The 26,966-nt window shown below is 37.9% G+C and overlaps 3 protein-coding genes across 3 annotated transcripts; 2 read left to right on the forward strand and 1 right to left on the reverse strand.

Annotated features, from left to right (window-relative positions):
• The first annotated feature begins 1,186 nt into the window (after positions 1-1,186).
• LOC136691477 (potassium voltage-gated channel subfamily A member 10) lies at positions 1,187-2,866 on the forward strand. The gene has a single exon (XM_066664035.1). It carries the CDS (start codon positions 1,187-1,189, stop codon positions 2,864-2,866), a length of 1,680 nt encoding a protein of 559 aa, XP_066520132.1.
• Positions 2,867-16,257: 13,391 nt separating this feature from the next.
• On the forward strand, positions 16,258-19,344 carry LOC136692845 (uncharacterized). The gene is made up of 5 exons (XM_066666551.1): positions 16,258-16,385; positions 17,100-18,005; positions 18,209-18,358; positions 18,438-18,508; positions 18,655-19,344. Exons 2-5 carry the CDS (start codon positions 17,117-17,119, stop codon positions 18,949-18,951), a joined length of 1,407 nt encoding a protein of 468 aa, XP_066522648.1. The 5' UTR covers positions 16,258-16,385; positions 17,100-17,116; the 3' UTR covers positions 18,952-19,344.
• Positions 19,345-23,234: 3,890 nt separating this feature from the next.
• Positions 23,235-25,355, reverse strand: rplp2 (ribosomal protein, large P2). Its single transcript, XM_066665861.1, has 5 exons — positions 25,219-25,355; positions 23,965-24,088; positions 23,764-23,812; positions 23,569-23,670; positions 23,235-23,358 (listed from the first exon to the last, which is right to left on the reverse strand). Exons 2-5 carry the CDS (start codon positions 24,085-24,087, stop codon positions 23,282-23,284), a joined length of 351 nt encoding a protein of 116 aa, XP_066521958.1. The 5' UTR covers position 24,088; positions 25,219-25,355; the 3' UTR covers positions 23,235-23,281.
• Positions 25,356-26,966: the final 1,611 nt, after the last annotated feature.

A 26,966-nucleotide genomic window follows, 5' to 3' on the forward strand; every position in this document is an offset into this window, starting at 1 on the left:
GTGGAATATCACATAGAGCGAAGGTGAGAGGTGTCAGGTGCGTTGATGCACAGTGTCTCTGCACAAGTTGTCATGGAGCCAGTGGCTTTTCTCTTTAGCTGCTGCTACTTTTGTGGTGTCAAGTGCTAAGCGGGCTAGCTGTTTAAATCCTCTGTTTAGGCTATGGTTACCTGTCTCCACTAAACTCTCTGGAAAATAGATGGCTGTTGATAAGTGACCTGGACTGGACCTTTGGCTTGTACTCTCACCTTTGACTTTGACTGGAGGTTGTCTCCTAAATGGGGAGTGTTAGAGAGGTGACCAGACGTTTTTGTGAGGAAGAAAGTGTGCGGCACTGCTGGTAGCATGCATGATGAAATGTATTTGTTCTGAAAGACAATATGAAGAGAATGTGTGGATTTTTGTGGATATAAGTGGTACATATTCCTGTACAGATGTGGATTTGTGCTAAAGCATGTAGCTCTCAGAGGCTCCTTCTGTTGAATGATAACTCTTATTAATCACATATGCTAAGCCAGTGGCAACAGCTGTGTCAGGCTTTTGTATTGTACTGAGCTGTAAAGCATGTGTGTGTGGGAGTGGGGTACAGCAATGGGGCATGCATGTGATCATTTAATTGAGCTAAAAATGTACAGATGCATTATCAGCTTGCAGGCATTGCTGGCCATTGGACACAGCGGAAAGGAATGCACATGCTGTTTATTTTTAATGCATTATTAATGACTGCTGAGGTACATTCAATTCGTTTTCAAGGTGAAAGAAAACAGAAGAGTGTGACAAGAATAAAATAACTGAATAACCCCTATTAACCCACAACTGCTAAAAGGAAGTCTTTAGCCTTAAGAAGTGAGTATTTTTTTGTATTTTCCTAGACGTACATGGTAATATAAAGGAATGTGGATCGACATCAAATATTCCAGGTGAACCGACCAAGGAAGTCCACCTGTACCAGCTGGGCAGTGACACAACTGTTCTGTTCTCTTTGTCTTTGTCTCCAGATCAGGTGACAGTGTCTTGGGATCCATCTCCCTGCTGCAGAACAAGTCAGAACAAGCCTGGATCCCTCCCCGAGCCTGCTGCGATCTGCACTGTACAGTCATCAGGCTGATCTGTGCTCGTGGCCATCCCTTGGTCATCCATCCTGGGTTAGGCAACTCACTTGTACCCCGTGGAGGGGAAGGAGGCCATGGAGGTTCCTCTGGTCAACTTTGAGAACCTGGATGACATCGGAATCAACCTGGGCGACCCTAGTGATTCTGGATATCCTACCTCACCCACATCAGAGGCACCGGAAGCGAACCAGATGACACCTGGCATGAATTCGCCATCATATTCACCGCAGAGGCAGAGACGTCTTGACAACACACCCACCTCTCCCATGGCACTAACAAAGAAAGGAACTTCAAGCTGCAACAGTCTTGTCTCAAACTGGAAGGTACTTATTAACAGTGAAGGTAGTCCCAGTGAGACGCTCCTAGGCAAGGTGGCTAAAGACTGTTGTGAGGACTTGTTTGGGGAAAAGCAGAAACTTGAGGAGGGTGACCAGAGGGTAGTCATCAATGTCTCAGGAATGATGTATGAGACGACACTCAAAACCCTTAACCAGTTCCCTGACACCCTGCTCGGGGACCCTAAGAGGCGAATTGACTATTTCGACCCGATGAAGAATGAGTACTTCTTTGACCGCAATCGTCCCAGTTTTGATGGTATCCTATACTTCTATCAGTCTGGGGGCAAGATCCGCAGACCAGCAAATGTGCCGTTGGATGTTTTCGCAGATGAGATTGTGTTCTACCGACTGGGCCACGAGGTAATGGAACAGTTCAGGGAGGATGAAGGTTTCATCAAAGACCCAGAGCCTCAGTTACCGACAAGTGAGATTCATCGTCAGTTTTGGCTTCTGTTTGAGTATCCAGAGAGCTCTAGTGCTGCCAGATCTGTGGCATTAGTGTCTGTTCTGGTCATCACTATTTCCATCTGTATTTTCTGCCTTGAGACTCTCCCAGAATTCCGTGATGATCGTGAATTCACTCATGAAATTGTTAACTTGACCCGAGATGCTAACGGCACACTATTGTCTCCAAGCCCTCCGCCCAAAACCCGGGTATCTGCCTTCACAGACCCCTTCTTTGTAGTAGAGACTATCTGTATAATCTGGTTCTGTTTCGAAGTGGGAGTACGCTTCGTCGTGTGCCCCAGCAAAAGTGAGTTTTTCAGCAATATCATGAACATGATTGATATTGTCTCCATCATGCCCTACTTCATCACTGTGATCACTGAGCTGATGGCCACTCATGGAGTTGATCCAACAGCTAATCAGAACATGTCTTTTGCTACATTACGTGTCATCAGATTGGTGAGGGTCTTCAGAATCTTCAAGCTGTCTCGTCACTCCAAGGGACTCCAGATCCTGGGGCAGACCCTGAAGGCCAGCATGAGGGAGCTTGGCTTGCTCATCTTCTTCCTTTTCATCGGAGTCATCCTTTTCTCCAGTGCCATTTACTTCGCCGAGGTTGACGAACCTGAAACACAATTTGTAAGCATTCCAGAGGGTTTCTGGTGGGCTGTGGTTACCATGACAACAGTTGGTTATGGTGACATGTGCCCAGTCACCTTAGGGGGTAAGATGGTGGGCATCCTCTGTGCCATCGCTGGTGTGCTGACCATTGCTCTGCCTGTTCCTGTCATTGTTTCCAACTTCAATTATTTCTACCATCGTGAAACAGAGCAGGCAGAGAAGCAAGTCATGGAGGCAGCTGCTGAGGCTGCTGCGAACCAGAAAAACTCTGATGAGAAATATGACAGTACCTACTCTCTGGACAAGAGCAATGGAAATTGGCAGACTGAAAAAAATGGCATTGCTTGAGAAGTATAGCAGTGCTGGATTTAGCATGACTAGCAATAAAAAGACTGAGCAACAATGCACTTAGAAGAATTAGTATTGGATTGAGAAATGGATAATTTAGATTTACATTTATGTATTTAATGCTATGCATATAATAACAGTACCTTTGTGAAAAGTGCTGTTACACTAAGAAACCTCAGAAAATGTGCAGATCTAGCCAGAGGCTGCTGGAAACACCTCAGAAACCATGCTGCACCTCAGAAAACCTATTGGGTAGATCTGCCATATAAGGGGTCAAAGACTGTTAACGTAGAATTTCCCTTTAATGCTTTCTATGCAGATATACAGGAAAAGTCCCGAACCAAAAAAAGCAGTCAGAAGTTACTTACCCAACAATTTATAAGGGACTGGGCTGCAATTGCCTGAAGCATTTAATTTATCAGAAATTAGGTGCTTTTTTTGCAGAGCCCCTCTGCTGGATGTTAAGGGAGTCATGATTCTGCACTCTGAGCCTCCTCCCACCACTGCACTTTGCTGAACATATCATTCCTTTAGACTTTCATGCTGACATCACCTTTGACATTGCTGCCTGTGAGAAGGAACGCTTGCATCAAGCTATCATCCATCTTTCAATGTCACTTAATGTCTCCTCTCAATCGTCTGCCCTGATAGTTGTCATCAACAGTAATCAGGCTTGTTATTTAATACTGTATCCAATGCTACTGTGCTATATTTACATGACCCACTATATCACAGCAGCATCTGCAGGATGTCCCATATTTACACAGGTGTTTTTATTTATGTCAACATTTGCTTAAAATATGGGCAGCCTGTAGCCTGGAATGTTGCACAATTTACTTTACAATGAAGAGATCATTTCCATCATATAGTGTTAATTGTGCATGTCAAATGATTAAAGCAGCAATGGAGAGCTGGACGGTATATCACAGCCTCTATGCGATTCCTGCTGAACTGAGTTATCAGTATGAATCTTACTGTATGAACAAGCTCTTATGACTCAAACATATGTCATTTACCAAACATAGAATTTGATGTTGCAGGTAGCTCTCTAGCAATAAGATACAAAGGTATTAGTAAATAGTTTACTGTCTCTGAGTGTGCACACAAACGATATGGCTGAAGAGTTCACAGCTTGCATCATGTGATTTATGATAGTGATATGCACATAGTTCCAATTTGTAGATACTCCTATAAAAGTTTCAGCTTTTACATGGAAAAGTTAGTTTCTATTAACTGCCTTGCATCATTGTACTTTATAATATGAGTAGTCATTATTATGTTGAACAGCATGGTAGTGCTGAGCATGGGATATCATATCATAAAAAAAAGAAAATTAGTAAAACAAAAGGCAGTTTCAAATGTACGTTTTAAATAAAATTTTAAAAACCTGCATTTTATATAATCTAAGCATTTGCTTAAGGCCCCTTCATGATGTATTTGCTCTGAAATATACATTATGGACCACAGAAACAGTTACAGACCCAGTTGTCACTGACACGATTGTCCTGTGTTCCAAGCATGGTGGCAGTTTGGCTCATCTTTATTATGTTATTATTTGTTATTATTTGTGGTCAGGTTCCTCAGTGGAAGATCTTGTTATGCATACAGTGTGCATACGATACCCTTTAAATAACTTCTGCAGTTGGATTTTTTGGGAGTATTGTACTTTTTGATTATTTGCATATAATGTCTCAGACTTGCACATTTTGTAAATAATATCTTTTAAATGGTATGTAGAAATGTATATGCAGAAATGTTTAAAGCAATACAACGCAGCACTTTCAAGGGAAGCTAGAATTTGTTTTTTCCACAAAAAATAAAATTTTTTATACCAGCTGGAAAAAATATAATGCATAACTTCTAAAACTGCAAGACTAAATGTATTAAACCTATGATCAAGTACATTCAAAATGAAAATAAAATGCATGAGTTTATTCAGCATTACCATAGCAAAATCTGTAATATGTCCATTCTGATTAGAGAAGGGAGGGTTTCTCAGTGTATCTCCCATTGTCAATGACAGTTTTACGTTGCATGCCTTTCATGTCACAATTGTTACAATTCATAAATAATCATTCTGTATTTTGTGAGTCTTGAAAAGTTATCTTTGAATTCCTAAATTCCAGTCGAATGAGAGAAATAACACAATGTTATTATAGGATAGGGCCTTGAAGTCACAATAGCATTTAGCACCTCATGAATGTATGCAATGACTGTTTAAAGTTGATTATATAAGCACTATTATTCATGATATTCAGAGTGCCTTTTATTAAACATTTATCCTGTTTAGAACACCCTTTGTATGGTTTGTTTGTTATTTTTGCAGGGTAAACAATTTTCAAGGTATTTCTGTATCTGTACCTGATCTATATCTGTTTATTTTTTTTCAGTTTATATATATATATTATATATAATATATAATGTAAATATCTGTCAAGGCCGGGCTGCCTGAAACTGTTAACGTATGACGGTAATTAAACTATAAACATATGATTTAAGATAGAAATTAATAATGTTGGACAGAACTGCTCGCTGGCAGAGATGGCTTATATAGCTTAATCTCCTTTTTAAATAAATTTTTAAATAAATAAATTCATTGTCTCTAACAGTTTATCCAGTTCAGGGTTGCAGTGGGTCTGGAGCCTGGCCAGAATCACTGAGCACAAGGCAGGAACACACTCTGGAGGGGGCGCCAGTCCTTTACAAGGCGACACACATTCACACCTACAGACACTTTATTTGAGTAGTCAATCCACCTGCCAACCATGGGAGGAATCCGGAGCACCCGGAGGAAACCCACATGGACACAGGGAGAACACGCCAAACTCCTCAGAGTCACCCAGAGTGGGACTCTAACCCACGACTCCAGGTCCCTGGAGCTGTGTGACAGCGACACTACATGCTGCGCCACCGTGCCACCCAAACGTGTTGTCAATTCAGTGAAAAATTAACACAGTTTGAGGGAAAATAGGCTGCCCAACAGAACACGGAACAGGATCAATATATTGTCTAAAAATTATGATTTAAGTATTGAATCCCCTGTAGAAATAGAACCTCTTAAGACATTCAGCATCTATCAGCAAAAAAGATTGTTACGTTCTATTCTCCTCTTTTTAGGATCCATTTGGTCTTCAATAAAATATTCATGTAAACAATAGGAGGTGTGAGCAAAGGTTAAGGCATGTTGTGCACTCTTAAAAACAAAGGCTTCCAAACAGACCAGGCTCCAAGCTAAATCATGAGGAGGGATTATGAAAAACATGAAGGGGCCTTGGGGTGATGGGAGGACTCGACAGGAGAGCCACGTTTGGTGATGGCAATCACCAAAGGTTTTCTGATAACTTCATAATTTATCTTCCCCGAACATACAGCCCATCTCCAAAATACAGACAATGTAATGTGATCCAAAACCTCCTGTGTTGATTGATGTAACATGTATCAGGCACAGGTAAAAACTGGTTGCAGCGTTATTCAGTTTAAGTTTCTTGTTTTATATATATATACTTTAGCTTTTTGCCATTGTTGGAGCTTCTTTAAACAATGATGAATTTGGCAAGGAATGAATATTGGTTGGTAGGGTATAGTTTTAGGTTTGTCATACAGGTCTGGAAAAAGTATTTCCAATAAGGAGCTAAAAGTGGTTCTTATGTAATAACTCCAAAAAACATTGTGTTAAAAATGTTTAAGAGTGTATATAGCTTGTAAATAAACTCTCTCTGCTTGATGATAGAGAAACTGGTGAGCCGGACTTTGGCAGGGTGTGTGGATTTTATCGGTGGCAGGGACAAAACAGAGCTTTGAGGCACAATGAGGGAGCATTAATCTTTTATTACACTTTGAGCATCTCTGTATGCCTATGAGTGTGTGAGAATTAATCCCAGAGGGCTCACTGTCAGTGAGGAGCACTGGTGGTAAAGGTCAGTAAGTTTTGAATGCTACTCTGTTGACAGAGTACATAAATCAACCTAAATGCAAAAAAATCCAGTATGTGTACGTCAGTCTAGGAGAACCATCTGACCCATGAAAACTGTTACCCTTTTGATTGGCATTCCTATTGAGTTCAGCTAAATGCTCTTGCTGGCCTTCTTCCTAGCTGTCTTGAATTTTCCTAGTGTGAGTGAAATAGAAAACTCACATCCGAACTCACCCAGCAGCTGACGCTGCAGCTTTATTTCTTCATGAACCCTGTTTTGATTGGGGTGCAGTCCTTCCTTTATTCTATGTATAGCCTTCAGCCATTGACTGAGACTGTATGATTTTGCTGAAAAAGAATATTTCCATCTGGGTTTGCATTACATTACATTTATGACAGTCCACATGACTCCCAGTTTTGCAAAATTAAACCTTAAGGAGGGTTTTCATTGCTCATAGCAAAGGCATAAATGGAAAAGTACTGTGCAAAATTAAGAAACCAACCTTCAGTTAATAAACGTCCACTCAAAATGGCCTTGAGTACACCGCACCGGATATAAGATTGTGAAATAAGTATTTTCATAAGAGAATCAAATCAAATAAAAAAAAAAATATATATATATATATATATATATATATATATATATATATAAAAGTTAAAATAAAATATTGAAATGTTATACACCACCAAATGTCTCTATCTTTTATGAACTGTATTTATACTTGCATTCATTTTGGACATTTTCTAGCAGTTCAATCATCATAAAATGTAATACAGAATTGTATTCACACAATGTCAAAAGCAAGTATAAGGTGCACAGCCTTAAAGCAACCATGTATTTCTTAACACTTAACTTCAAAAAGTCATTTTAATTTGATTCAAATATGTACATGTCCCACATCAAAGAGCAGATTTACATCAATTTCAGTTGATTCAAAAAGTAGACAAAACAAAGGACAGCCCACAGTGCGATCTGTTTCTTGTTCATCTGGGAAACAATGTACACATTAACAAGCAAACACAATTGAACAAAATTAAGTTCAATTAAACTTTTCCAGTGTAATATATTTAGCTCTATGGCATGAGAGCAGTGTCTTTCAGAAGCTTGCAAATGTTGTTTTCAGGGTTTGCCATTAAAGTCTACTTGACATTCACTCATGAGGAACACCTCTGTCTGGAGGTGAAAGTGCAGCGCAGGTAATGAAATATTGACCACTGAGACAGCAATGCTACCCCATAGTATTTATATGATCTGTAAGAGAATGCTGTTAGAAAAAAAAATTACTAATGTGATTGGTGGGCAGACAGGCATTGGCATGGAAGACAGTAGGTGAATGCTGTAATTTATGCAGCACAGTAGCCTGTAGTCCCAAATCATATCAAGTGATTATTCCCTCTTGCTTCAGTAGCTGCACACTGACTTATATTATAAAAGATATGAAAAAAGTTTTATTTCAGGTTATATAAAAGAAATATTGAAACTTTCTTTACCAGCTGCACATAGACTTTTAATATAAAAAGGTTTTGGGTCAACAAGTACAAGAAATTATGGTAGTTAAATCTGTTTGTCTGTTTCAGAAGCTGCAGATGGAGATTAGACTGAACAATTCTGTAGTTTAAAATGTCTTTTATCTATTCTCACTCATTGCCATTTATGTGGATTTTTTTCGCAGCCTGAAATGACATAGTTTGATGCTAAATGTTTTTTTTAAATAAACATTTCAGTATATGCTCACACAGGAAACTAAATCTCTCTAAATCTCCCCTGCTAGGAGTGGACAAGCAAGCAGTGCTATCAAAAATTAGAAAAGGCTGACATGTATCTTTTTGTTGAAAGGACTTCCCTACTGCAAAAACACCATGCAGAAAGGAGTGGATGTGGATTTAGGAGATGAAATGGCCCTGTAGTGGCCCCTTAGCCTTGGCTAGGCCTGCTAAGCTTTATCTCTAAAACCCGACACTGAACTGATAGCCCCTGTTAGGACCAATTAGGAAAGTGGAGAAAAGAAAAAACACACACACGCAAGCACACGTAATCACTTTAATACGCTACCACCACACTCCTACTTCTCATATACTTAACTGGCCAGGTGCACCACGAGGTCAGCCTAGGGACGAAGAGACGCACCTATCAACAATTAATGACCAGCCATTTTGTTCTAGTCTTGCAGAGTTTAGAGTGGCCAGTCTGTCTAGTTCTGTGGCTGGAACACTTTACTCTCCCATTAAGGCTGGAGAAAGACTGATTACATCTACAAGATGCAGAAAGTGACAGATACTAACCTTTATAACCTTAACATGGGGCAGTTTGTTCTTTCACACCATACTGATTACTGAAGCAACTATAGTATGCTAGCTGAGTGTTATTTAAGGTGGTCACTTATTTGTTGTATGAATGAAGAAAATCAGTTCACTTGGTCTAAAGTAGAGCCTTAGGCAGCTAATAAAACATGATCAGGCAGCTGGACTACCATCAGCTGAAAGGCATTTGTCACATAAGCTTACTGTTATTTCAGTAATTGGAAGGCTGTAATTAATATGGGTCCAAAGTATACATCTTTGTACTGTATGTCATTGAGGGTAATTTTGACATGGGGGGAATGCCCCTTGCTTACAGAATAGATAAAAAAAATATGACATTGTTTATGTTTTGTGCAACATTTAATGTGACCTTGCCTACAAAAGAACACAATGTATTTCCTCGAGGCTTCAGAATAAATTACCATTCTAAAATCCATAACATACAACTATGCTCTCCTATTTACATCATGCTTTACATGTATGTTTCTAATATGTGAAAGTGTGGAGCAGCATAATGTAGTTCAGAATACATAAAAAAATAGAAATTAAAACTATAGTCAAAAGCTCAAGTTTAAATAGAATCAAAAACATTGCCTTCATAATGCAAAGGAAAAAGGGACTAAATGTAGCAACAAAAAAAAATCCTGTTTTTCCATCAAGTAGTCACAACATAAGTAAATGATTTGATTTAGCTTCCTGTTGTACAGCACAACTTTAATTAATTTTACCCCTCCTCTCAGTAATCACAGGATGTCTTTGCCACTGGTCAGATACTCTCACCTTGAATGTGGATTTAAGCAAAGTAACTCAGTCAGGCACTAGGCTCTTTTAGGCCAGGCTGCTAGGGTTTTAACTCTTTATTATACTGACTCTGTTTGCACAAAATAGTCACCTTTAGCGTGCTGACCATTACTGCTGGCAAATAAAGTAATTTCATGTTCTTGTTCTTGTAAATTAGCTATAATGTCTCAGACTTAAAGCAACTTGGAAACAAACAGTAGAGAACCTGAATAAATGACATGTTAAGCAACTTTAATCTCTGCTATGATGACACAGCTGTCATGGATGCATCAGGACACCACAAAGTTAACCTGCCCATGAGTGTCCTTGAACCCTCTCTATGGGTAGTTTTAGTGTTAAAATAACATTGTCTTTTAAATGTAGTAAGCACACATAATCTATTATTATTAACTGTCTTATGACAAATGACAATAGCATTCAATTATTTGCTTGGTCACAGAGGTCGATATAATTCAAAATTGAGTGAAAATTAACTGCAAGACATTGTTTGTAAATTATATCGGGATTCTTGTAATTAGAAAAGTTCTGAGGCAGGATTTCTTGTTGGATATGAATGAGTTAAATTGTCTGTTTTAAAATGTCTTTGTCCTCCAAAGTCTTTGTGTTCTCAATTACCCATATGACATTGTAGGGCAGTGTGAAGGTGTGTGCATGTGATATCCCCATGAAGACTCCCGTGTGACTGTGTGTGTGTGTGTGTGTGTGTGTGTGTGTGTGTGTGGGTGGGTGTGTGTTTGTTGGGGGCCCTCCATCTGTTCTGTTAGCTACACATCTCCTGAGTGACAGGTGGACTCTCCCCAGCTCACTCTGTTCATTTGTTTATGCCAGGCTCTCTCCGAGACTAATCGCCGGTGACACAGCAAGCTGCTCTTCACTTAAAAACCTGCGCTTCATAACAGTACTCCCAGAAAATGCTACATAAAAATAATATTTTTATTTATATACCTATGCTTACGAATAAATGGGAATAAATGAGAATAAATTGGTCTAAATTGACCAATTGTCAAGCTTTGTCTTGTACTAAAAGGACACCATCTGGACAAAAGTCTTACATAATACATTTATGCATGAAATTAACATTCATGAACGCAGAGTGCCATGCAACACCACTGTAATGGCACACCTATTTCAAAGGAGATTACATACACTATAACATCATACCATGTCAGGCACACTCCAAAACTTGCATTACATTTCCAAACAATTATTAAACTTTGATATGATGCCCTGTTTTGGAGTTACATTTTTTCAGTAAGAAAAAAAAGAGAGACTAATTAATGATTTTCTGAAGTTTTCACGAGTAATTATATGCTCTAACATCTTCATGCCAACATTTCTAAAACCCCTGTAAAAACTATATTGTATTTCCCCCTTGAAATGTCCCTGATATAATAAAAGGCAGATCAAAGGGGAATCACACAGAATTTCTAATTTTTAAATAAATGACTGAGATATAAAATCATGCTGAGTACACCAGCACTGAACCTATGTTTTGAAATAAGACAGTAGTTAATCTGGAAAAATACAGCTCCTTTGGGAACTTTTTTACCCTTCTGCTATGAATTAAACAAACAAACAAACAAACAAACAAAAACAACAACAACAGCAACAACAACAACAATAATAATAATAATAACAACAACAACAACAAACTACATTATGAGGTGGGAGCATTTTTAAGGCACTGAACAGCCCTGGATTTTTTTTTATCACTGCTGCTCTAAACGTATCTATCAAATCAATCTATTCTGAATGATTTTATTTACATCCTATCTGTTTTATTATGGAAAAATAATATAAATAAATTAAATAAAATGGCTGCCTGAATGAACAAATTTTCTCCATCAGTCCAGCTCTTACAAGTATTTCAACTTCTTTCCTACAGTCGGAGATAAAGAAAAGGCACAGCCTTACAGTAAGTGAAATGACGTTGTTATATCAGACATTTTCTAAGTCACCCATTTAGAATTTAAGATACAATGATGTATTTCCACTCTTGCTTCACTCAGCAGTTTCACACTATTTCCTTCCCTGCTTCCCTCTCCCACTCCCTCTCACCTACCTTTGTTACACCCACTTTGTTAATTATTTACCTGACGTTTTGGTCTTGCTCAATAATTCAAAATGGTCACAGGCTGATATGATGGCTTAGTCCCCATTACTAGTCAATACATCTCAGAAAGAAACAGCTGTGATATTCCCTGAAAAAGAAAACAAAATCAGTCCAGCAAAAGACAGCCATGTGATTTTAACCAGGTTTTCATTTTGTGAAAAGGTGTTGTAATTCATTACTTGAATACCAGTGTACCAGCAGCACAGTGACCATACCCAAGGTACTCTATGTCCAAGGGAAACAAACTTCAAACTTGAAAAGGCACCGTTTAAAAATCGTATTCATTACATTCAGGACAATGTGGGCAATTAGATGGCTCACAAATCTGGTGTTACTGTACCACATACGTAAGACTAAACATTCATTCATTCATTATCTGTAACCACTTATCCAATTCAGGGTCGCGGTGGGTCCAGAGCCTACCTGGAATCATTGGGCGCAAGGCGGGAATACACCCTGGAGGGGGTGCCACAGGGCAACACAGACACACACATTCACAACTATGGACGCTTTTGAGTCGGCAATCCACCTATGAACATGTGTTTTTGGAGGAAACCCACGCAGACACAGGGAGAACACACCAAACTCCTCACAGACAGTCACCCGGAGTGGGACTCAACCCACAACCTCCAGGTCCCTGTGAGACTGTGACACTACCTAAAGAATTTCCTTTATCTGGGGACTAATTATCAGAAAAAAACTTTTAAATAAAAAAACTGTGAAATTAAAAAAGTCTGTGACCTCTGCTAGCCTTTCATTGCCTTTGGAGTTTGGACTTGACAATGTTACAATCGTCACAGCAGGACTTATTTTTTCTAGATTATGGGTGATATACTGACCCTGTACGTAAACTTTCTTTGGTTTAATGTTTTCTGGGAACTAACAATATCTGCAATGTTTTGCTTTGGTATTCTTTTTTATTTTTTAATTTATTTTTTTTTTTTCATTTCTACTTAATCATGTTTGTTGTACTGAAATGTATTTAACCAATCAGTAGAACGATACATGTTTTAATGTCAAGCTTAGTTGAAAATAGTCTTGAATGGAAATGTATAATCAGGACATTGTTCTCCACTGTATCAAGGCAGATATAGCTTAGTGTGCGCTCCCATTTGTCATGGGTTAAACATGTATTAGACGGTAGCTCAAACATACCTATTGTACAAGGTCTTACAGCAAACCGAGGCTAACATATGTCACAAAAACAAAAGCCAAGGTGTGTCCAGTGAATCAGATCAGATCGCAGCCTTGCTTTAGACTTTCCTACTTGACTCTGCCGCTACATTTTCCGTACTTTTTCTGGACATGCCACTAAATCATCATTCCACTTGTTTAAAAAAAAAAAAAAGTACTGTTTATTGCTGGCTTTGCTTCATTTAATTCCAGCTGAACATTCCTCACCACGAGGCCACAAGAATACAGCCACACTCTGAATTTCAATCATTTATTGTTCCAGACTCTTTCAATTCATTCAAGTGAGCACCTTCAGTAAGATACACTTGCCCTGAAGACTTGTAATAAATATTTTGATGAAAATGTTTGCTGTGTAAAGGCTGTTTTCAGGTTGTATGTCCTGAAGTAAATATGAAACCAAGTCTCTCTTACTTCCTCATTCAAGGCTTTACCTGAAATCAGGAAGCTTCCAAGAAATGAGCCAAGACCAGTAAGCAGCAGCTTCTGTCGCATTCTTTACATTAGTCTGCTTTGTGACATCAGGTCAAATGGCAAATAAGGCAAAATATTGTATCTCCAAAATGGTCATTTTTCAGAAAATGCAAAAATCTCCATAACCTTGAATGGAAATGGATGGAGCCAGATTTTATTCTGAGTCATTTTGGAACAGTTGTTCAGTCACCGTTAAACTTGTGAAGGGCAGCTGTCAAAAAAAAAACAACAAAGTTGGATTTTTCTGATAACGTTTATATGTAAATATCTGCTGCATATAATTAGTTTAGCAGATTCATTTCAGTTTCATCAAGTTTGCCGTGTTTTGTGGGAAAACTATTAACAGAACTTTAAGTACTCAATTAAAAAAAATACTAAGTCTACACATGGAGTGATTGGTACATTTTTGTTTAATGTCATGTAAATGTTTGCTGCATTACAACATCTGAGCTTTGACCTGGGCCATGCTGTTGAGAGGTGAACTTGCTGAACCACACCCTGGTCTTTCCCTTTTTCTCTTACATCATTCAGTGTAATCATCAAACACGTTTACACATGCGCTAACCAAGAAAACACCTGAACCAGTACCTCAGGAAAATTCTGACATGACTGCTCATTCAGATGTCACGCAACCTCCTCCACTTTACAAGTCCTTTACTGACCCCTGGAGGACATGTAAGACCACTGCTTAGGAGTTTGAGTTTATATGTTCTCCAAATTTGAATTGTTAATTTCAGTGAAATGTAGGCATAAAGACAAGAGTAATGGTGTGTCTTCAGTTAACATTATTTACAGTTGTGTCAACATTTAAAGTAGGGCAGTGTGAAGGTGTGCGCATGTGAAATCCCCATGAAGACTGGAGTGACTTTGTGCGTGTCTGTGTGCACATATGGGTGCATGGCTGTGTTTGTGTCTGTGTCAACAGTATAAGCATAACAGCCACAAATAATAAAAAAAATACACACACACACACCACATCCATCAGGATACTTGCTCTATTTATGCAGTATTCTGGATAGAACAGTTTTATGAGAAATTGTTTAAGCAATGAAAACATTATCTTACCATGTAATTCTGTACTGTCACTGAAACATTTCTTATTTGACCTGTTTTTTTTTTTTGTTTTTTTTTAAACCAAGTAGGTAACTTTACATGAGTGTAAGTTATGATATAGTGGGGTGCAAGTAAGAAATTATTTAAAATGTAATTTAAGCTTTTAAATTTAAATTTAAATATAAAACTACAAATATTAAAACGTGCCTTTTTAATTCTGTGCTCAAAACTTTTCTTTAATGCATTCACGTTGTTGAAGGACTGGCGCCTCCTCCAGGGTGTATTCCCACCTTGCGCCCAATGATTCCAGGTAGGTTCTGGACCCACCGCGACCCTGAACTGGATAACCACTTACAGATAATGAATGAATGAATGAACGAATGAATGAATGAATGAATGAATGAATGAATGAATGAATGAATGAATTCACATTGTTTAACAGGTATGGCTAAGGAACGCAACATTGGGAGTTTCATTAAGTGGCAAAAGGAAGGTCATAAAACTGAATTTGTGACCTTATATGGAATAGATTATTATATTATATTCATTATTAATTAATTATTTCATATTATCAGCAGTGAGATTCACAGGAAAAGGCACATTAAAACTGTAAAACAGTAAAACAGATGAACAATTAAAGTATATTACAAAAGGACAACAAGATAGCAACTATATAACAGAGATTGTCAGAAAATTCATAAACAAGCCAATAACAAGCTAGAATCAAGGATATTCTGAAAACACAGTCAGGAGTCTAAATCAGCTGGATGGCACTTAATGTTATTAGTGCTAAAAGCATGGCTTTGCTACAGAAATCATGACTGAAATTAGTTGCAGATCTTTATTTCATATCAATATTTCCTATTGGTTGTTTGCAACCAAAGGGATATTAGAAAGACTGAAAATCTGCAAATGCATATTATGAACTTTGACTTTCTTTACACATGGTAAAAATTCTTACAGGAAATGTTAAAGTGGTTGAGAAATATGAGACCTGCCCTGTGCTGCAGAGCTACACTCAATGTGTTAAAAGACCTTTAAAAATATACATTGTCTTTATATATATATATATATATATATATATATATATATATATATATATATATATATATATATATATATATATATATATATATATATATATATATAATTATGATAACAAGGTCAGTTCAGGCAGCACAATATATAAAACCACACAACTCAACCCACAGGTTTCTGTTGACAGAGGACTTTAATTCTCTTGTTATACTGTGCTGTGTGAACGTGTGCCAGCGTCATTTAGATTAACTGTGTTAAAACGTCATGGAATATATGTCTACAGCCTTTATGGAAAAGAGAGAGGGAACTGGCTCAAACCCCGTGTAATTACTTGATAATAAATACTCTAAACGATGGAACAGATCATTTTAAAATCTAAATGTACTTCCTCATAATGAAGCGATACTGTAAAAAAACCCATCCCAGAAAACCCCTACATCACCTGACCACTCGGAGGTAATTTCATGTATATTACCTGCTCCACGAAACAGACCTGTGATTGGCTGGGGGTGTGGCCGACCAAGAGATACGTCCGTACAGAGTTCTAGGGCAAGACGAGATCCTACTTCTTTTCTCGCTGTTTCAATTTACTTATTTTCTAAAGACTTTACAAACAACAAGGTTGCAAAGAGCAGGTAAGACCAACACCTCGTTTCTGAGCAGTACATAGCCTTTACGTTTGGTGTGTTTCTGTTTTGTTCGTATAAGAAACGAAACAGGAACTGTTGGAAACAAAAAAATTCGGCTGTCGTGTTGTGTTTTGAAACGTAAGAAGCAGTGACAACACCAACAGTCTTCATGGAGACGATAGTCACTTTAACATACCTTTTGCTTTCCTAAACGACGAGGGTAACTACACGTTTGAGCTTTATCTTGCTGATAACAGTAAACGTGCAACAAATATTTATTTCAGTGGTGTCATAGAAGAAACATTTTTGGTAAGAGCTTTAAATTGGTAAATAGCTACATTTACAATTTTCATTAAACAGTTCTTTACACTCACATACCTTTAACAAACAAGGTTCTTTATGAAACCAAAAGTGATTCTTCTATGGCATCAAAGAAACTTTTGTAGCACATATATTTTAAAGATTATATGTCCTTTAAATAAAAGTTTATAATGGTGTGCATGTACAACTTTTCCATGTTTGTATAGTTGTGTTTTTGTTTGTATATTTGTCTTTGTTTAACTGTAATGGCTTTAGACACAGGTGTTATCCATTTTGTTTTTAACAACACTGTTGTTAACAGTTCTGACATGATTTATGTGAAACAGAGGATGACAGGAAAATAAGCATGTGATGTGAGAATATGTCCTTTTAAACATGTTCATTTCTGTACCTTTGTAGGATTACATATTTCTGCAATGACTTTGACTGAGCAGGCTGCACAGCCCAGTCCCCAGGTGCTCCTGGTGGGTGAGAAAGATAGCAAAAGGCTCCTGGAGATCTACGTGAAGCGAAGCCTGAGCCTGAATGATGGAGCCCGGCCTTCACCTTACCAAGAGCGCCGGACAAGCAAGTGGATCACCCTCGCTGAGAAAAATAAGAGAGAACGTAAACACTCAAGTGATACCTCCATTCACCTAAAAGCATTGGACTCAGAAGAGAACCTTGATAAAGATGAGGCCTTTTCTGAGCCAGAAACAAGGAACAAGGCCCAGACATTCGAGAAAAAAACTAAACGGTGGAAGAAAAGAGGCACTCTCAGAAGAAATGATGGATCTTCTGCATCTCATAGGTCTGATGGGAAGCCCAAGAAGTGGTTTTTAACCTTTGAAAAAGAAAAGCAGGATGGTAAACAGTCAAATAAAACCTGTAAACAAGAATCAGATGATAATAGGGATAAGGTTTTATCACATACCCCTGTAGCTGACCAGCTGGAGAGCTCAACAGAGTCAAAGAAGCCAAAAGAGAGTAAGAAGAATAAGAAATCCTCTATATGGAAGAGTCTACTAGGATGGTTTTCCATAGGGAATAGTGATAAGCAAGAGGAACATGAAGGAGAGGAAAAGACAGCTGTAGAAACAGTCCCTCTCCCAGAGCCCTCAAATCACCCAGCTTCCTGCCTGCCTTTCCCTGATGTCCTCTCCAGTGGTGATGTCCCCAACCTGCGTCGCAAACAGCCTAGAAGAAAATGGTCCCAGAGAAGGCCATCACTAAAGAGACGCAGCAGGGAAATGGGGCTAGATAGAGCCACTGGGAGACCAATAACTCTAGACCTGTCTACAGATACCTACGAATCTTCAGTGAAATGTAGGTCGTATATCGTATTTTTATGGTAACAAGAAATTTAACTTAAAATTCAATAGATAAGACCAATACTGTATTCAGAGAATCGTTTATTTAACATTAAATATTTACACTATATTTGTGTATAGGATTTTGTGCTCATTTCATCAAATGAAATTAAAGTTGCAAAAGTTCAAATGAAAACTAAAATGACATTTTTTTTGCAGCAATTGAGGAAGTAGAGCCCACTAACTCCTACTATGAGAAAATGTCAGAGGAGCTACAGAAGATTGTGCATGAGGTGAAAAACAGTCCAGTAGAGGAAAACCGGACTTTCAATGGGGAAGGTCAACTCATGGACATAAATGGCTTGCCAAGTGAGAACTGCTTTTTGCTTAAGGAATAATTATGTCGTGGCTAAACTATGTATTCACACTCAATTTCTTACTTTAACAGTGTCTCGGGAGGAAGTTATTGAGAGGATTGTTGCTTTGATAAAGCAGCAAGGGGATGTCATGGATGTCAAGGTGAGGTTTTTCCACTGAACATTATACTGTCCTTCACTTAGATCTGGCCTTCCAAAAAGCTTTATATGTTCCTTTGAAAAATAACATTACATGAGTTAAAACCTTGAAATCTACTTAAAACTGAACCTCTTTACTCTTCCCCACAGCTGAAGGAGAATCCCACCATTAACTCCTACTTCAGTATGCTTTCCTATGGATCCTTCCAACAGTTGGCAGACCAGTACGTACAGTCTGAGCTTCCCCAGCAGATTAGCCAGACTCCGGTAGCAGCTCCAGAGCTGGTAAAGTTTGCCTTCACACTGGACTTTACTGCTAGGGTGGCTGGTCTCTCTCGACATGCTCCAGGACATATTCTAGGCTTTGGAAACCAGTACCTAAAGGATCGGTTCACTTATATGAGTGAGAGCCATCCTCACCTCAATGACAACACGTCAGAGGAATAGAAAAACTCAGAGGAGAGCTCTATCAAATGATGAATAGTGGGTCTGAGGTCTTTATCAAAACATGACTTTTCTGCTTTAATACTGATGTAGCTAAACCATATTGATGTTTGTGTTCATTTCTGTCTAACATATTTAAGTACATTATGCATCATCAATTCCATTTAAAGGAACATTAGATAAGCTTTTTTATTTTTGCTCCTGGGCTTCCCCTACAGTTACAGAGTGTAATTTTTACAGCACTGTCCTGAAATTGGAATGAGGGTGGTTCCATACCATCCAATTTTAATGTAAATATCTAGTGTTCCTTTAAACATTTGAAGCTTATCTTGTAGGTCATGTATTATCTAGTAAACTACTAATTATTAAATATATTAGCTTTTAACAAATTACTATATATATATATATATATATATATATATATATATATATATATATATATATGCAAGTTATGTAGCAAAAAGCGAGACAAAATGTGTGCACAAACATATTTGATCCCTTTACGGGCTAAAAAAGTTGTTTCATGACCTCTTGAGATTGTAGGACCTGCAGAAGGTCGTGGCAAAATGACACAACATATCTTCTGACCTCTGAGTAACTTTAAAGGCTGTGAAAAGAAGCTGTAAATTCCAGACATCATATAAGCTAACTAATGCTAATAGTTAGTTAGTTCCTGCTCTTATTGAGACATACTGTGGCATAAGTCAGGACACTTTGCAAGCTGCCGTGATTGTCAGCTGACTCTCACACTACACAGAAATGTCAGGTTATTCCCTGTGCAGCAGCTAGTGGAATTTTTTTTTCTTAATTTTGTAGTAGTATGTACTATTTGAAAACATTTTGTGTTTTGTTCTAAGGATACAAGTGTAAGGAAAATATAGTCAACTAGACAGTGAAGTAATTCCCTGTAAAACAATACTGTGACGTAAATGTGAACCAGCCATGCAAGTTTCTGAACAAATATGTAATTACAGGTTATTTGCTGGAGTGTGTAGGTGTCCTTGCAAATATCTAAGCTCTTGAAAACATTGTAAAACACTGTGAAAAATTTATATAATGCTGTACTATGTTCATTAGCACTTTAGCCATTATACCCCAGAATTATGCTGTGTATGCAGGCGTACACAAAATAAGATTACAAAGAATGATTACCAATAAACTTATTTTTGTAAATTGTGATTAATTTCCTTTTTTGACACATTTGAAATCAGATTCCACTGATTACGGTAAGGCCAAGCACTAGATACACCATATGGACAAAAGTATTTGGACACACCTCCTAATCATTGAATTCGGGTGTTTCTTTCAGTTCCAATGCCAAAGGTTTTTAAATTACTGGTGGAAAAAATAGGTTCTATGCTCAGCTGTGAGTGGTATTATTGAAATGTGAAATGTGTGTTGCACAGTTCAACTAAACTGCACTGTACATAGGTGGAAAGACATAGTAGCCGGAAACTTTCCACTAGGGGAAAAAGCACTGATGAAATGAAGTGTGCTGGTAATAAACATCTACATGATTTGACAAGACATACCTGTTATACTTGATCTCTTCCAGTGAAACCTTGTAGATGATTAGTTACAGAGCTCACGTCATTGTCAAAACACGTACAGCCTTATAAAGAACAGCAACCTGTTGAGTGCTCAGTCATAAAAACAGTGCTTATTTCACATGCACATGATAAATGCACTATTTGTCTGTACCAGTGTGGTTAGGTCAGTCAGTTATTCTCTCATAAAATATTGGCAAGGCCTAGGTAATAAAACATGTGCCTTTATAATCTCTGACCTGGCAGACAAAGAAAATAACAGTGGTAGGCAAAGAGTAGAACAGACATGAGTAGGACACCAGTAAACAAGACAAGATATGTAATGTCCAGATGCTGTACTGAATAAAATACAGAGAATAAAAATACTTTTAATGAAATATGATACATGTTTGATCTATTATTTTTAATGCATACTTTGCAGTTCTACAATTACTGCAGTCCATTTCCCTGAAAACCTTGTAAGGTCCGTTCACCCTGATCTTTAATTGCTAGGACTCTTACAGAACCACCACAGAGCAAGTATTATTTGAGTGATGGATTATTCTCAGCGCTGCAGTAATACGACGTGGTGATGCTGTTAGAGTGTGTTGCGTTAGTACAAGTGAATCAGACAATAGTGCCACTGAGGTTTTTAAACACGGTGCATGCTCACTGTCTGCTATTTTAGACACACCTTCCTTGTTAGCCCACCTTGTAGATGCAACTTCAGGGACAGTAGCTCATGTTTGCTGCAGTTTGTCTGAATCATCCTCAGTCAAGCAATGATGCTTTTTATTTATTTCTCCACAGCTCTACAATGTGAACAATTACAGTTATTAAAAATGTATTACCATTGAAAAAGATGTTACTGACCATTTTAATTCTGTTTTTATTTTGAAGCTGTCTTCAACAGGGGATATGCTAACGTTTGTGATTTGTAATTTTTGCAGCTTGCTGCATGATTGGTATTTGTGCTTCTACAAATTTTGAGAGCCTTTGTTGCACTAATCATGCCACTTTTCACTTTTGCTTTTCCAAAAAAATCTTGGTGCCTTTGTTAATATTTAGATACATCCACTATCACTTCGGTGCTGTTGTTTCATATGTAAGACAGATCCATTTGAAATTGCTGATATATTAATATACATTTGACATAAGCTGTAACCGGCCCAGTGGAGATATATGAAGTAGTGTGTTAACACTAGGTTCTTCTTTTACACTTCACTTTTCACATGTAAATGTCTGGGTTTTTTAAATGGTCAAAGAATTTCTTTCGTTTTCACATAAAGACAGTATGTTTTTCTCTCATTGTTTTGGAAAATGTACATTCTCAGCTTTAATTAAAGCTTCAGTATATGATTTGTCATAACCTACATTCTGCACTACACAGGGTGAAGGAACATATTTTAAATTCAGCTCTTGCATATGCTATGCTATAGACCCCACATTGATTCAGTGGAGAAACAAAAAACTGTATTTTTAAGCCATGCTGCTCCTTTGTTTTACAAAAAAAATGGTTTAAGAGAGTGAAAGTAGGGGTGGGATTTTTTCAAAAACAACCAGTTTCAAAAGACATCTGCTCTACATTCGATAGCAATCACATTTGTCGACTTAAAACACTAACTTTTAACTAGATAAATGTCTTTGCATATATTGGAAGACAGGAGTTACTAGACAAATAACTAAATAAATATAAACTAAATATAATAGGCGGCACGGTGGCGCAGCAGGTAGTGTCGCAGTCACACAGCTCCAGGGACCTGGTTGTGGGTTCGATTCCCGCTCCAGATGACTGTCTGTGAGGAGTTGGTGTGTTCTCCCCGTGTGGGTTTCCTCTGGGTGCTCCGGTTTCCACCCACAGTCCAAAAACACACGTTGGTAGGTGGATTGGCGACTCAAAAGTGTCCGTGAGTGAATGTGTGTGTGTTGCCCTGTGAAGGACTGGTGCCCCCTCCAGGGTGTATTCCTGCCTTGCGCCCAATGAGTCCATGTAGGCTCTGGACCCACTGCGACCCTGAATTGGATAAGGGGTTACAGATAATGAATGAATGTTTACCTTAGGCTGAGAAGTTCAAGTTAATTGGGATGACAAAATCCTACACTGAATCTAGTTACACATAGGACTCAATTTTAAGATATCAAGTTTTTCACCGGGGTCATCAGGTGCAGGTCACCCTTCATCTGTTTTGCTGAATTAAGCCCACACCACCTCTGGCATCACAGACCCATCTCCTTCTAAGCTCACTTTACATTATCATTTAAACTGCCTCAGTGGCGACTAATGCTGCATTCCTTTTCCTAAAGTCAGATGTCTGAGATGGGAATATGACACAAGCTGACAGCACTGAAGTAAAACATTTAGAATTTCCCTAGGCTTTTATTGGTAGAGATAAATTAAAACTGTTATTTGCCAGAGGAATGTGAACAGTTGTAATTATTTTTTTAATCATTTTGTTATATTGGTTATGAAATGTTATTGATCATTTCATTGTTAAGTTTGTGTTTTTGGGTTAGAAATCATTTTTTAAGCTGCCTTTAACTTAACTGACAGAGGGACTGTGCAGGACTTTTAAAAGCCTTTGTGGCAGATACTGAAAACCACTGATCATGCCACTTTTTCAGTGTGACCCATTTTCACTTTCCCTTCTCCAAAAAACAATTATTTGAATAATGGCTTTTTTTAGTCAGATACATTCACTATCACTTTGGAAACTAAAAGGTGCACAATGGAAATGTAAAACAGCTGCTACAGAAACAGACTTAACACAAATACTTTTGCATTTTTATTGTTTTGAAAAGGAAAAAGATTAATCAAAGAGACCAAAACCCATGTCTTCATCAGACTCTTCAGATTCTTCTTTCTTCTCCTCCTTTTTCTCTTCCGCTACAAAAAAAAAAACAATATTTGGTTCTAAAAAGACTCAATAATAAATACAAGATGTATGTTGTTGACTAAAGTTATCAGCAGGTGTTTATAAAGTGTTTAATATAGTATTCATGAGCCATATTTAAATAAACAATAACAATGGGTCAAGATTTCAATTTTTGTACAGAAATCTGACTTAAGATCATTAAAACAGAAGACAGAGCCTACCTGCAGGTGCTTCCCCAGCTGCTGGAGCCCCACCGCCACCAGCAGCAGCGGCTGAGACTGAAACAGCACCACCTGCCGGCACGGAGGCTAACTTTGAGAGACCTGCAGGGACAACCATATACATAAAAATTTGTCAACAACAAAAAAAAAATTACAGAAAATGTTGATAAAGCAACAATACATAAATAAACATACCGGAATTCATCACTTCATTGATGTCTTTGCCATTTAATTCACTGATGACCTATTGAGATTAACAAAACATTAATTTACTCAGCAGCACTGCATTTATACACCACCACTTGGACGTGTAAAAATGTCCATAAACATTCATAATGTGAAAGGGTGCTTTAATATAACTGGTTTACATAAGTTTGAAGTAGAAGGGAATCAAACCTTATTAAGACGTTCATCATCGGCCTCGATTCCTACACTCCCCAGGATATTCTTTATATCCTTGGCAGAGGGGTTGGTGTTCCCACCCAGCACAGCCAACAGGTAAGCGGCCACGTAACGCATGCTGGAATGAAAATGAAAGAGAAACTTACATTTGTTACAAATGTGTTCAGTACAGGAAAATGTTAAAAGAACATTAAAAAACTTGTTATAATAATTTATTTGTATTCAAATCCTTGTTAGAAGATCACACATTTAATACCATAATTTCCAAAAGCAGTTCCTGATTTATATAACCTTGGTATTGGGCAACTGTAAATCCTAGGCTTCAAGGCTGATAGCTTGGCACCAGTGGTAAACAATATATACACACACTTTTCGCACTCATTCAAATATTAGTGATAAGTATAATGCAAACAAGAAAATATCTTCACATAATTGAATGCCTAACTAGTATTTTCAAAATGCAAAGTCCTCAATCCTAGAAAAAAAAGTACACTGTCAAAGCTACTTTTCTGTTCTTTCGCCACCAGTATTCATCCCCCATAGTCAATGCCTAATTTTAGAATAACTTAAACAGCTGTTATGTTGTATGTGGTCTGGGTCCCGATTGTGGTCATATGCAGGGGCCAGGTCAGTACCACAAACTAACTAATACACACACATACACACACACATACATACATACATATATATATATAAAATGAAAGTGTAGTTAAATGCTTGGTAAGCTTTGTTTTTGTTATTAATATCACTTTTAAGATTTCTGATTGATGAAGTTTGTTAACATGATAACATGACTTTTCTTGTTTGTTTAAACAGACTTCTAATTGCGTGGACTGGGTTTACATGCGAGAACACTGCTGAGAGATTTTGACTGCATTCTGTCAAGAGCATCTGAGAGTGTAACGTGAGATATTGATATTGAGTTAGTTGACATATTGAACAACACAGCAATTCAATTCTTAAAATGCGATATTTAAGGTGGTACGAAAAATTCGAAAGAATCTCTGGCGAAAACTCATAATAAAGCCTCGTAGTAACAGTATTCCGCAAAGATCTACAAAATGGAGTACGGTCTGATGATATGGCGACCACGCTGTCAGAGCTCACGGCTAACTAGGCTCGCGCATGTTTTCAAAATTCGTAGATAACTGATAGACTTCAAACTATCGTATACATCCTTAATATGTACTATCTAACATTTCTCTTACTTATAACAGATATCAAGGCTGCGTTATGGAAATAACTTACTTTAAGTCTATAAAAGACACGAAACGTCGAACACGCTGCAGTTTCCAAACGGAGAGAGAGGCCGAGGGAAGTAGTCACAGAATGAAGGAGCGTTCTGTGATCTGATTGGCCAATCACAATGTCTGTCAAACCCTTCAGCATGCTGATTGGACAACGCTCGTGCTCAAATCATAATTAGGATGAACATCAAATGGCTGTCTAACCTCTTTATGGTGTACTATCTATGTTATGAAAATATGTATTATTCATATTAATTAGCGCACTACAAAGGGAGGGGTCAATGTTTTAGGCCTATAGACAGGGCATCATAATATTTATATTTTATTCAGGCCATGTAAGTGACCATTTCTCTGCATTTGAACCGTTTACATATGTTACAAAAAAATAATAAAATAAAATTCCACAATTTCCAACTGTAATTTAAGAAAACAAATTTAGAACTCGACCCTTTACCGAAAGCGGACCACAAACCCTGGAGAATCGATGACGTCACTGTCACGGCTCCTAGCAGTGATTTTTAGTTCATTTGTATTTTACATTTCAAAGTGGTATGGCTAAGGTTTTTATATATTATTATTATTATTATTATTATATAGGCCTGTTTTATTCCTAGGTTTAACTAGGTTCCTAGGCAGAATACAGTTGAAGAACGTTAATTTGTTATTCACATTTATGTGAGATCCCCAAATTTAACGCATACAGTTAACCGCACATTTCTTACCCGTATTATACCGATCAAAAACTTTAAAACGATGAAGAATGAAACAAGCAATTGCACCTGGGTGACAATAACGGTTTATTCAGTAATTAAATGTGATTAGATGTGACACTTTGATAATAGTCCAGAGAGTTAACTAGAAACAAAACAACATAAAATGTTCCCTGACGTAAAATTACAAGGTGTCCAGAGCGATTTTAAAGTTCACGCAATCCGTCTTTGTCCGGCGTAAACAGATAGGACACAGTGTCCACCACAAACTCCATAATCTTCCTCCAGCTTGTGATGTACCAGAATTTATAGGCGGCTTCTGAAAACAGGACCACGGCGAACAGGGCGAGGAAGACCAGAAAAAATCGATCGAGGTGATGCATCAACTTCTCTTTAAAAGTGCGCTGCTCCCAGGGCAGAGCCGCACGGGCCTCGCTGTAGCGTCCGAAATACAGCAGCGCCTCCTCCTCGTTGTTAAACTCCTGAGCTCCCTCCACTTCCCTCTCCATCCCTCCCTCCGTCTCCTCCACGGCTCCGTCAGCTCCAGGCATTGTACACACAGCTCTTCAAAATACAAGATAGTATTTTTCTTTCCTGGACTCTTCTACTAATTTCAGTTCAGGAAAAGTTCAAATCTGACCCTCGAGTCCAAAACAATGTTGTTTGATCAGATGCAGAAACAAGATTAACTGAGAAGTGTAGTGTGTATTTTGTCATCTCATCATGGTCAGTGTATGCAGATAGAGCAGCTGAGAGACTGGTGATAAGGGTTTGACACCTCTCAAAGAGGATCATGGAGACTTAGTTACACTCAGCACTTTCAAGGGTTTTATGAAGGTTGGTAGGTCGTAACAGATGGCAACCTACCAACAAGTTGCCATGGCCTGCTGACTTGAGATCAGTAGCTGGCCATTAAATGGAATATTTATATCCTCAATTTTATACCCCATTAATTAATACGCTTAAGTGAATATCATATTTAACATCAGCACAGAACCAAACATCCATTTTGAATGTGTTTTAGTTTAAATACATTAAA

Source organism: Hoplias malabaricus, chromosome 3 (assembly GCF_029633855.1).
Source record: "Hoplias malabaricus isolate fHopMal1 chromosome 3, fHopMal1.hap1, whole genome shotgun sequence".
Classification (NCBI taxonomy): Eukaryota; Metazoa; Chordata; class Actinopteri; order Characiformes; family Erythrinidae; genus Hoplias; species Hoplias malabaricus.

Coding starts and splice junctions, on each gene's coding strand:
- LOC136691477 (XM_066664035.1), top strand. CDS start 1,187: ATGGAGGTTCCTCTGGTCAACTTTGAGAACCTGGATGACATCGGAATC.
- LOC136692845 (XM_066666551.1), top strand. CDS start 17,117: ATGACTTTGACTGAGCAGGCTGCACAGCCCAGTCCCCAGGTGCTCCTG. Junction 18,359..18,437: donor GGACATAAATGGCTTGCCAA/GTGAGAACTGCT, acceptor TTACTTTAACAG/TGTCTCGGGAGGAAGTTATT. Junction 18,509..18,654: donor GGGATGTCATGGATGTCAAG/GTGAGGTTTTTC, acceptor TCTTCCCCACAG/CTGAAGGAGAATCCCACCAT.
- rplp2 (XM_066665861.1), bottom strand. CDS start 24,087: ATGCGTTACGTGGCCGCTTACCTGTTGGCTGTGCTGGGTGGGAACACC. Junction 23,813..23,964: donor ATGATGAACGTCTTAATAAG/GTTTGATTCCCT, acceptor TAATCTCAATAG/GTCATCAGTGAATTAAATGG. Junction 23,359..23,568: donor AGCTGGGGAAGCACCTGCAG/GTAGGCTCTGTC, acceptor TTTTTTTTGTAG/CGGAAGAGAAAAAGGAGGAG.